This window comes from Sitophilus oryzae, unplaced genomic scaffold, assembly GCF_002938485.1.
Source record: "Sitophilus oryzae breed Bouriz unplaced genomic scaffold, Soryzae_2.0 scaffold_130_pilon_pilon, whole genome shotgun sequence".
Taxonomy (NCBI): Eukaryota; Metazoa; Arthropoda; class Insecta; order Coleoptera; family Curculionidae; genus Sitophilus; species Sitophilus oryzae.
The window spans coordinates 1,515,996-1,528,373 of NW_022145960.1; the positions used below are offsets into that span (position 1 = coordinate 1,515,996).

The 12,378-nt window shown below is 32.1% G+C and overlaps 1 protein-coding gene across 5 annotated transcripts in view; it reads left to right on the top strand.

Moving 5' to 3' along the window:
* Positions 1–12,378, top strand: part of LOC115874979 (protocadherin-like wing polarity protein stan) — a 273,618-nt gene that overhangs the window by 236,205 nt on the left and 25,035 nt on the right. For all 5 annotated transcript variants that reach the window (XM_030890292.1, XM_030890290.1, XM_030890294.1 and 2 more), the window contains 3 exons: positions 868–1,012; positions 3,721–3,939; positions 9,725–9,945. In XM_030890292.1, coding sequence (XP_030746152.1) covers positions 868–1,012; positions 3,721–3,939; positions 9,725–9,945 — 585 coding nt within the window. The remainder of the gene's footprint in view (positions 1–867; positions 1,013–3,720; positions 3,940–9,724; positions 9,946–12,378) is intronic.

Genomic DNA, 12,378 nt, shown 5'->3' on the forward strand with positions numbered 1-12,378 from the left:
ACACCACATGGCATAGTTTTTGAGAAAAAAAAATTTGGAAAATTTATTCTTACAAAGCAACCCTACAAAATATTCAGGGAGTTCCAGTATTCCGTGGACATAGAACAACTAAGTAGTACTTTTTTAATCAAAATAAGGTAATTGCACATAATTTACCTTTATACTAAAGTGCTTCGTTTGTCCGTTAGAAGGTATCAGTCAAAAATAAACCCGATCGTGAATTAATTTAAAATTTATTCTTTCTTTAAGCTTTTTATGAAGCTTATTGTCAAATTTAATTTGTGATACAACATAAAATTCCGTATTTTCACTAACTAGATTATTAGAGCATAATAGATTTTATGCGTCTCCATAGTTTGATATGACAAAAAATATTTTTTGGTAAGTCAGCTTTGAGAAAATAATTTTTTTCCTAAAAAAGTATGCGCGGTTGCGTTTTTACAACATGACAAACAATGTAGTAATTACTAGAAAGACCATATTACATAATATTTATACTAAAATTTATGTAGGGGTGGGAGTAGTATTTACCCTTCATGTACTTTTTCTTGATTTTTGTGAAAGTCAAATTTTAAAGCACTTAGTGAAACATAAACACCCAAAATCTCATTCAGATCGGAATAATAGTTCTTAAAATATCTGAAGAAATATGTTTATTTTTTTAAAATTTGATGCCCCCTAACGGACAAACGAAGCACTTTTGTATTGAGGTAAATTTTGTCCAATTAACTTATTTTTATTCCAAAAATACGTAGCAGTTGTATGTTCACGGTATATTGGGGCACCCTGTATAACCATGAAATTTGATTTAGTTACAAGCCAGAATTTTTTTTTCATTATCAGAAGTATATAAAATAACTGTTTCAGCTTTGGAGAATGGTCAAGAGTTGGTTGCCGCACGGAATTGGATGAAAATTGGTTTGATACTATAAACGAAAATTCTATAGTAATAAATTGTAGTTGCAATCATTTAACAACTTTTGCCGTCTTAGTAGACGTTGTCGATTTAGAGGTATGTATACTACATTAATAATATAAATGCAATCAGAATCGTAAAATATACATCAACATTTACAGAAACGTAAAATGACGTATTTTATACAGAACTATGTAATGCGTACAACGAGAGAATATATGACAGGGACAGTGGATTTATGTTATTTTATTTAAATGCTTGTCAAATGTTTTCTTATAGTCTAGGAGGCAGTGAAGATTTTCGGTACTTATTTTCACAGTCAACAAATACCGATAGAATTATTCGGTATGTTATTCTAAGCAAATTTCTTGTATATGTATATTGTTTGCGATGGGTTGAAGCGGAAAATGCGTCAGAAAGTACAAAAAATATACTGCACTTTTTTTCTAGCGATAAAAATAGTTCTATTAGTGAGAGACGTTGTGCAGTTAAGAAAAAAATCTGGCTGATCTGAAAGAATGAGTAATATGTCTGGCAGGTGAAAAATTAGATCAGAATTATTGAAACCATTGCTCTTTTTCAAACCATTGCAGCCCTAAAAATTTGTTAGATGATAGTTTATCTCCACATCACAGCTACAAATATAGTCTAGCTAATGTGGAACATCCCGAAAGCTTTGTCAGACTCGTTCAACGCTCGTCAGGCACGCTCAATTCAAAATGTTCAATTATACAGGTGATTGTTGTCATCTCTACATGTTTTTACTTTTCATAATTTATGATAAGAAAAGTATTAGTCTAGGGCGAAATTTGACTATGGCTGCGTTAAGCACTTATTTCAACGTTTTGAGACCCCAGGAATCCAAAAAATATGATTTTAGCAAAATGTCAAAATATCGTCCGTCCGTCATGAAAAAAACTTCATTCGCCAACTTTGTAACTGTCAGAGATACGAGATAGTGGTATGTTGTAGAAAATGTAATTCCCCTCAAATTCGATCTCTTGGTTTTATTTTGATCTCCTTTAGTTTTTGAGTTATAGCAAAAAAAACCAAGGTCACTTGTCCTAAAGTTGTCATCATGTGAATGTGTTTGAATTGATGGAGCGAGAGCGATTTTTAAAATAAAGAGTAATGTTTCTCGATTTTGTTGTATTGAAAATCATGAAATAAAATTGCGGAGTGCCAAAAATTTCCTGCGTCGGTACCCGTGTTTTAATATTTTTGGTCGTTGCCTAAATACGCACGTATTGCTGCCTCTCCCCATTTAACTACCTGACTTGTAAGTCTGGCGGGGCTTTTGTGATTGTAAATGAGAGCCAGAAGTGTATATTCTATGATATTATAGTATTATTTATTATGTGATAAATTTTCAAGTCAGTTTTCAAAATTTTGTAACTTTTGCAATTTTCAAGATGCCGCCAGGCTAATGTCACATCCGAATAAACTATTATACCGGGTGCGTGTTAAAAGTGGCCCACCCCTAGCCAAATCCCAACATAGGCCCAGGACCAGACACGAAAAACATTTTTTTATTTTTGGAATTCGATCTTTTCTAAACGAAAATGTCAAAAGTTGACATATGATATTCCATTCTATTCAGAATGTTTTCTATCTATGAATATATTTTCGAAAATTCGAATTTTCTATCGAATAAAGTGAAAATATACCGCGGGTGTCATTTAAAAATCAAAAGTTGCAGTCATTTCCGGTGAAACAGGAAGTGACAAAAAACAATTGAAAACGTCAATCAAGCCAAATTTATGTTATATTCTAACATATCAAATCTCCTTTTTTTATATCTGAAAAAATAGAAGTTATAGGGGTGAGCCACTTTTCAGATGCACCCGGTATATTCACCCACTGGGAAAATAAGTACAAAAAAATTCACTGCCTCCTGGACTATTACTTATTTTATCAAAAACCAAAAGATTCATTAGATTAAATAGAGATATTTATATTATATTAACTAGAGAAATTAAATAGAGATAATAGTAGATACAAACTATCTCACATGGCGACAATTAGACATGAAAAACACAACACAACAAAATAATTAATTATTTAAAATACTTATTGTTAATAAGACTTAGTACTTATAAATTTCCAGCCATTGCCGCTAGAGATTGACCTCCCTAATCATCATGTCATTCCCAAGCCGTCTTTGACGCCTTTTATTCGAACAACAGATTATTTCAACCGCTGTTTTAAAATTAGCACGGCTATTAAGAAAGAATTAACTGATATTTCAATTTTAGTATTTTTCCAATATTGCCATATAAAAGCCTATTTTCAAAAGTCGCATCACTTTTTTTAGCTTTTCTCTTCTATTTACGTCAGTCCGTTTCCGTTTTAAAGTAGTTTTAATTATAAAAGCCTATCATCGTCGCAAATATGTAGCCAGAGCGCCACTTTTCTGGTATAATAGTTTAATAGCTTAATAATTGTTGGTTAAAAGCTGCACTCTGTCTCTCATCACGGTTTTTATGTAGCCTATTTAATTTCAATTAACATTTTCTTCGTCCGTTAAAGAGTTTTTGTTTCGACCTTTTTTATATGATTAAATTCTGATTTACTAATTAAAATGCGAACCTAATACTTTTTCAGATTTTTTTTTAATATTTTTTTTAAATAAACCTAACATAAAATTAGTAAAGAAATATGAAAATAAAAGTATTGATAGGTGCTATAAGGAAGTCTATAGTTAGTTTTTAATGCGTTAATTTTAAAGTATAATTATTGTAGTTTAGCTATTTATGTATTTTAATTTTAAAATACTTTAATGCTTAACTAAAGTCTTTTTTTAGTACATTCCGGAGCCGTCATTACTGGAAGACATTTCAAGTTATAGCTGTTTTTCAATATCCTTGCCCCTCTTACTGGGAACTTATTTAATACTGGCTCTGATCAGGGGCTTGCAGACGAACTCGAACACTATAAGAAAAAACTTAGTTCTTTGCGTTTTTCTCGCCGAATTGTTGTATTTTGTCGTTTTGAAAGCAAGAAAAGCTATGGTATCAATCGAGGTAATACTCTTCTATTTTTTTTTTATTTTATTCCATAAGACTTAAGCTTCGTTCCGAATCTCAAAATTAGTGGAATAAATTAGTGGTTTCAATTAGCATAGAAGTTTGTTTCTCTAATTTCAATATAAGCATTCAGAAGTCAAAATTGTAGTAATTTTCAATTAGTAGAAAAAGTTAACAAACTTTTAACTTTTTCACCTAGTTAAGACTGATTTTCATGCATTCGTTATCCGACGATACGATGATACGATATTAATTTTATTGATTGAATTTAAAAACTTCTATTGGTTAGAAAATTACGCAGTTTTTATACAGGGTGGCACTTCTCAAACGACTCGGAGGCTCCAAGGCGAACGGTAATTTATATCAAAATGAAATTTTGGGAGCAGTTGTAGGTTAATTTAGAGCATTTTTTTAAATATTAGAGTTCTACAGGGTTTTCCCTAAAAAAGTTACGCCTCAAAGTTGTATTTTTTTGTAATTGAACACTCTATATATTAATAGATTTTCGGATTCTAGGAAAAAAATAAAGGTGAGTTTTATTAAAGAAGCATATGGCTAAAATGTAAAGATTTTGACCTATTTAACATTTTGTGAAAACGAAGAATAAAATAACAGCTATCTAAATTGTAATCTACCTTATATAGCCTGATATTTATTTAATATAACCATAGTATGTTAAACCAAATTAAAATTTGACAAGAAAAGTTATACAGGGTGAGACAAAGCTAATATTGAACATTGGTCACTTTTAAAAGCAAATTACTCCTTTATTTTAAATGGAAAACCCAGTATATTATTCTGGTGTTCAATGGAGAACTTATATATAGTGATGAGCCAAACCGTGATTTTCTGTTCACAGGCTTCCCTGTGACAGCGACTTTGTATTATCTGTGACTCTTAACTGTGACTGCGACTTTATGATTATGAATCCGAAAGCACAATCACGGCTAAAATATAAGATACGATACGAATGATGCGATTCTGTTGTTATTGTTATACTAATTTTTATTTGTCCTTTATCCAAGGCCGCTGAAATAGAAAACACTAAACAGTGGGTAAAAGGTATATTAAAAAATAAAAATAAAACAATTTTTTTATTAAAAGAAACCAACGGGAAAAGAATAAAATATGCAATATGCTCATAACACTTTGTATTAAAATAAACGAAATATATAAAAAATGAAGTTTCTAAAAAAAATAAACAGTATAAAGGTAAAACTTTATGTTTGGCTTTAAAAAAACCTGCTAAACTAAAAAGGAACCAAACCGATTCGTAGTGATAAAAAATAGTAATAAAATATAAAATACATAAAATATTAAATCACTTCTAACAGTCACTGTCTTTAGATCACTTTGTCAGATATCTATCCTATGAGACGTACGTCGTGACTCGTGACTGTGAACTGAGTCACGACCGGCGCCATCGGCAGCTGCGTTCGCGACGCGCGACGTCCCGCTCTGTGAAGTATTTTCTCGTTACCAGAGAAATCACAATTAACTGTAATCGTCACGCTTTAGCAAGTCACCGTTTATTTTCAAATCAGTCACAGGCCGTGACTGTGATTATAGAATATCAGTGACAAAGTCACAGTTACCGATATTTCACTCATCACTACTTATATATCTTCAAAATATTATTAAGGTTGCCTACCCCTCAAACAAGGATTTCCCTAGATTTTTTTTATTTCTATGATTTTGCGTCAGTAGATCTTTACTATTTGAAAAAAAAATTAAATGACTGTGTTAGTTTAACAAAAATTAAAGGATATAGGGTAAAATATTGTAATAAAAAGATAATAAAATAATTAAAACATATTTTGCTTATCACATAATTAAAACTACATATAAACCTATAATTATGTAACAAAAATTAACTAGATGAAATCAACTGCTTAAAATGCTTCTTTTTCTGTTTACTGATATAAAATAATTCTCTTTTCAAAAGATCTTTTCATGTTAAAACGCATACGTGGAATTCTATTTCGAAAAACAACAACAATATGTGGTCGACAATATGCACACTCCATTCACCAACTAATAGAATCATATTAATTCTCTCTAATGTAGGATAAGTTTTCATTTTCGTAAAATTTCTTAGTTTTTTTTGTTTTATCTTAAAACACAAAAACATCACATAATGATAACACAAAATGATAACTAGCTGCTAAAGTTGAACTAATTAGACAGCTATGTTAAAGTAACGTCAGACATTTCACAGATCACAGCCACCTAGATTTTAGCAAACCCCACACTGCTCACGACCATCCAACATCGGGTGTCTTTTGAAGATTTTCCCCTCCATAAAAAAAAAGATTTTATCAAATAATAAAGATTTACTCACACTAAATCATAAAAATGAAAGTATCTTGGAAAATCGTTGTTTGAGGGGTAGGCAATCTTAATAGTATTTTGAAGAGACATGAATTTTCTATTAAATATTGGAACAATATACTGGGTGTTCCATTTAAATTAAAGGAGTAACTGGCGTTTAAAGGTTGTGATGTGGGTGCCTCACCCTGTATAACTTTTTGGGCCAGGTTTTAATTTGATTTATAGTACAATAGTTATTTTAACTATATATTAGGCCATACCTGGTAAATTTCAATTTAGGTAGCTTTTATTGAAATTTAAAAATTGTTCTTCATTTTTAGAAAATGTTAAACAAGTTAAAAACTTTACATTTCAGTCATATACTTCCCTAATAATACTCACCTTTATTTTTCTCTTGTAATCCAATAATCAATTACTATATATATTGTTCCATTACAAAAAACACAACTTGATGTGTAACTTTTTTTGGGGACACCCTATAGAACTTTATATATTTTTAAAAAATGCTCTGAATTAATCTACATATGTTCACTAAATTTAATTTCAATACTGTCGTTCTCCTTGGAGCCTCCGCGTCGTATGAGGGCCGCCACCCTGTATTTATTGGCTTTTCATGTCTCCGTTTATCGGATATACGAATTGCTTGTGATTGGTGTAATTTTATATTTTCATTTCCATAATGATTTTGCTGTTATACTTATATTTTTATTAAGGTTAGATTAAATTTGTCAAAAGTGTCAAAACGGCTGGAATAAAAAAATTTGCGCATGAAAAGTGGCGCGAAACCGCTGTGGCCAATCAGAGGGCCGTCGGACCATCGTATCAACGAAAAAGCTTGATTTTCATGAATCCGTTATACGTTGATACGATGGTCCGACGGTGGTGATTGGTCATAGCGTTTTCGCGCCACTTTTCATCCGTAAATATTTTACTTCAACGCGTCAACGGACCCGTTCATACGATAACGGACGTTTTGACAATTTTTTGACAAATTTAATCTAACCTTAATAAAAATATAAGTAAAATAGCAAAATCGTTATGGAAACGAAAATATAAAATAACACCAACGTACAGTGGTGGCCAAAAGTATGGAAACTTTTTACTTTTTAAAATATCACAGAAAATATTGCTATGCTTAAACTCTCTGGAATATAAATGAACAGCTTATCAGCAAATAAAAGTATTCCAAAAATTACACAGCGAAAAAAATCTGTTTAGCAATTTTTGTAGGAGAACAATAGATTTCTTGTGGCCAAAAGTATGGAAATCATAAATAAATACATTAAAATTATTTAGTTTAAGCTGATAAACGGTATGATTTGCTTCAGATAAATATAAACATCATGCCCAAGTCTAAATATTTATCTACGGATTTAAAAAATAAAATAGTTGAATTATACAAGAGCGGTTATAAACAAATTCAAATAAGTAAAAATTTAAACATTTTAAAAAGCACCGTTTCGAAAATAATTCGTAAATTTAATAAAACAGGGAACGTTTCAACAGCTTTTAAGTCAGGAAGACCAAGAAAGTTGTGCAACAGGACAATGAAAGTAATGAAGAGAATATCAATGGGAGATCCAAGAAAAACATCCACAGACATTTCTCGAGAAATGGGTGAAAGGGGAATATCGGTGTCTGCACGCACGGTGAGAAGAAGGTTGGATGACATGGGACTTTTTGGAAGAGTTGCGGTGAAGAAACCACTAATATCAAAGAAAAATAGGATGGCCCGCTTTAAATTTGCTCAAGATCATCTCACCTGGTCTTATCAGAAATGGAATACTGTACTGTTTAGCGACGAAAGTAAGTTTCAACTGTTTGGTAGTGACGGGAGACGTTATGTCCGAAGACCAAAAGGTACACGGTACAGCCATAAGTACCAGATGCCCACAGTAAAACATGGGGGTGGGAGTATAATGGTATGGGGGTGTTTTTCTCGCTCAGGTGTTGGTCCTCTTGTTAAAATTGATGGGATAATGACCGTTTTTTGTACAAAGACATATTGGAGAATAATATGCTGCCTCATACTGATGAAGAAATGCCACTCAGATGGTTGTTCCAGCAAGACAATGATCCCAAGCACAAATCTCGGTTTGTTCAAAATTGGTTAAATGAACATAATGTTCCACTAATGGATTGGCCCTCACAGTCTCCAGATCCTAACCCCATAGAAAATTTATGGGACCATTTGGATAGCAAAATTCGAAGCCATTCTATTTCAAATAAAAATGAATTATGGGAAGTGCTAAAAACTGAATGGGCGGCCATTTCCAGTAGAGAAGTAATTAATTCAAAGGGATATTCCACTAAATATTAGTAATTTTTATATTATCTTGAATTTTAATAAACATTCTTCTTAAGTTTCCATACTTTTGACCAAGAAAATATTCATAATTTTTTATATATTTTTTGATAGCTGTAATTTTTTATTTAAATGTATTAGGTTTTGTAGGAAATTATTTGTAGGTCACGATTATATAAGTCGTTTTATTTCATATTTTAATTTCTCAGCATAAATGACAAATTAAAAAGTTTCCATACTTTTGGCCACCACTGTATATCCGATAAACGGAGGCATGAAAATGCAATAAATTTAAAACTGCGTTATTTTCAACCAATCAAAGTCTTTAAATTCTACCAATGAAATTAATATCGTATCAACGTATCGTCGGACAACGGATGCATGAAAATCCAAGCTTAACGGATGCATGAAAATCAAGTTTAAAGCTGCTCATGCATCCGCTATCCGTTGATATAATGGTCCGACGGCGCTCTAATCGGTTATAGCTTTTTCGCGCCACTTTTCGTCCTTAAATTTTGTACTCCAAACGTCAACGGAGAAAGTTAAAAATAAATTTAACTTTTCGTACGATAACGGACGTTGTGACACTTTTTTGGCATATTTAATCTAAGCTTAATAAAAATATAAGTAAAACAGCGAAATCGTTATGGATATGAAAATATAAAATGACACCAATCACAAGCAAATCGTATATATGATAAACGGAGGTATGAAAATGCTATAAATTTAAAAAGTGTAATTTTCTAATCAATCGAAGTCTTTAAATCCAACCCATAAAATTAATATCGTATCATCGTATCGTCGGATAACGGATGCATGAAGATCAGGCTTAATTATTCAGGCTTTATTCTTCAAAATATGCAGAGTAATATCATTTGGCATTTGATTATCTTCCGTCAAGACAAATTGTGGCTAAAAATAAAAGTTTATTTTTTTATAAGCTAATTTTTTTATTAGGCTTTCTCTGTGGATACAACTAACTACCGCAAGCTGTTGCTACGATATTCTATTACTTTTAGTTGTATTTTTTAGATTCTGAATAATCGTAAATTTTTAAGTAAAAAGTATAATCGAAAACCACTAATTTCAAGGTTCTGAAATGAAGCTTTAAACATTAAAATACATTTTATTATCGTTTTTTTTCAGTTTTCATGCAAATTAGTTGCTATCGGTTTACATTATTTATGGCTTGCCTCGTTCTCGTGGATGTTGGTAGATGCAGTGCATTTGTATAGGATGCTGACAGAAATGAGAGACATTAACCATGGACCAATGAAGTTTTATTACAGTATTGGTTATGTGGGACCTGCAATAGTCGTGGCTCTGTCCGTAGGCGTCAGAGCACATCAGTATGGAAATTATTACTTGTAAGATTTTTATGAATATTTTAGACAAACCAATTAATTTTACTAATTTTTCAGCTGTTGGGTATCTCTATGAAAAGTGTTATATGGAGTTTAGTTGGTCCAATCTGCCTACTCACTTTTATCAACTTGGTTATCTTAGTGTTATCGATTCGAGCAGCTTTTACGCTACAAGACCACGTTCTCGGTTTTGGAAATCTGAGAACCCTGCTATGGGTTTCTGTTATAGCGTTACCGTTGCTCGGTGCAACCTGGGTTTTGGCATTGTTAGGAGCATCTGAACGTCATCCATTACTTATGCCTGCTCTATCCTTTGCTGTCCTGATACACGCAGCTTTTTCATTGGCGGGATATTGTTTCGCCAATAATAGAGTGCGTCAGAATCTTTTAAGAACGTTTATGCGCTGTATGGGCAAGAAAGTGCCGTTATTAGATACTCAGTCTGTTGTTGGAGTGCCAAGTACCAGTAGCCAAAATATAACAACTCATTCTGTAAGCTTATTATAATTATTTGTAGGCATTTTTATCATATTAATGTTTTAGCGTTCTGCTTTGGCGTACCACTCAAGTTTGGACCCAAACAGACGAAACATAGGAATATCTACTTCTAGTACTACATCCAGATCAACGACAAAAACAGGTTCTAGTCCATATCGGTAAGTTAGCATTTCTCATATTTATTTTATCATTACACACGTGTTAGCTGGCCAGATCATATATACGAAATTTTTTGTAATTCTGGATGATTGAAAGATTTGAAAATGAATTTCATATATAGTTTTAGTTAGGAGATAACCTGTTTCATTGAATTACCTTGGTGTGAAAAAATTATACTACAATAATTATATTAAGTTTGGATTTCATTTGGTTCACATACCTTATTACTATATAATTTTACGAATATTTCATTTTTCTTTGTAGAAGTGATACTCACCTACGCCATACTTCAACATCGACATCAAACTACAATTCGAATAGCGATGTGCCTTCTTATCTCAGAGGGTTTGAACAGGAAGAAAGAAGACCACGCCGAAGAGACATCAGCGGTGATGGCGAATACAGAGAAGGTACGCTATTAATCTATTAGTATACCATATTTTAATGAATTAAACAGGGTGTCCCAATATCCCGTGGACATAGAACTACTGCGTATTTTTGGAATCAAAATAAGTTTATTGGACACAATTTACCTCTATACAAAAGTGCTTCGTTTGACCGTTACAGCAAAACATAGGCACCCCCCAAATATCATTCAAATTGGTTCTTAAAAGATCTTAAAAATCATGTGTTTTTTAAAAGTTTGATGCCCTGTAACGGACAAACGATACACTTTTGTATATAGATAAATTGTGTCTAATGAACTTCTTTTGATTCAAAAAATACGCAGTAGTTCTTTGTCCGCGGTATATTGGACACGTTTCTTCACAAATCTCAACATCATAATCAAAATCGTTGACTAACAAAATATTATCTGAGAAACGCATATGAAACAGCAGAGGGAACGCGGACAATAAAAGGCAAAATCGGTAGCTTCGGACAAGTCGGCAACGCCGGACAAATAAACCATGTCCTCCCGAATTCAGTCAACCTGATAGGTGGAAATATTCGCACTTTTAATCGCATGAGCATAACGTTTTCCTATTGGCCAGTGCTACCTCCAATTCTATTCTCCTTACTAGAAATATTGGAAATATTGACTAGTACCAAAGAATATTATAATTTTAAGAACGCTCTTGTGGAAGATTTAGTGATTTGTCACACGGTGGCGCTTTTGAACATAATCGAAGCCTGAAAATGTTAATATTTTAAATTTTGAGGACTACGCTCGGCGATATTTCGTACGGTGTTGTCAAAATATATTTTGTTTCTCGATATTTAAAGAAATATATATTGATTATATATTTCGTAGTCGTTAGTACATGAGGCAACCTAAGGCTATAAAAACGTAACTATGAAAATAAAATTTAAGATTTTTATTTTTTTTTTGTACCTGCTAATATACTTCTGTTCCAATAAAAAATTAAATAGTATTAGGAAACTGGAGTAAATACGGAGAATAATAATTCGTTCTCTAAGATGGGCACTACTAAGTATTTTTTTAATTCGGCTCCTAAGGGGGTGTAATTATACAAAAAAAATAATATCTGTACTAGGAGTATGAACTTTTGCACAGAGTTTGTAGAGGTTTTTCTATCCTAAGAAACCCATCCCACCCTCAACGAACAATTTTTGATTTGCAGACAAAACTGCAGGAAATTTAGGATCATTTTTCTCCTCTAAAGTGCCAATCTTTGGTAAATACAATGCCATTAAGAGTTCAGGCAGTTGTTAAGGCGAAAGGTAATGTAACTCCGTATTAAACAAATTTCTTGTTGTGCTGTCCCAATATATAGTTGTCAGCAAATTTGGCTTGATTTTGGCAAAATAAGCTATTGT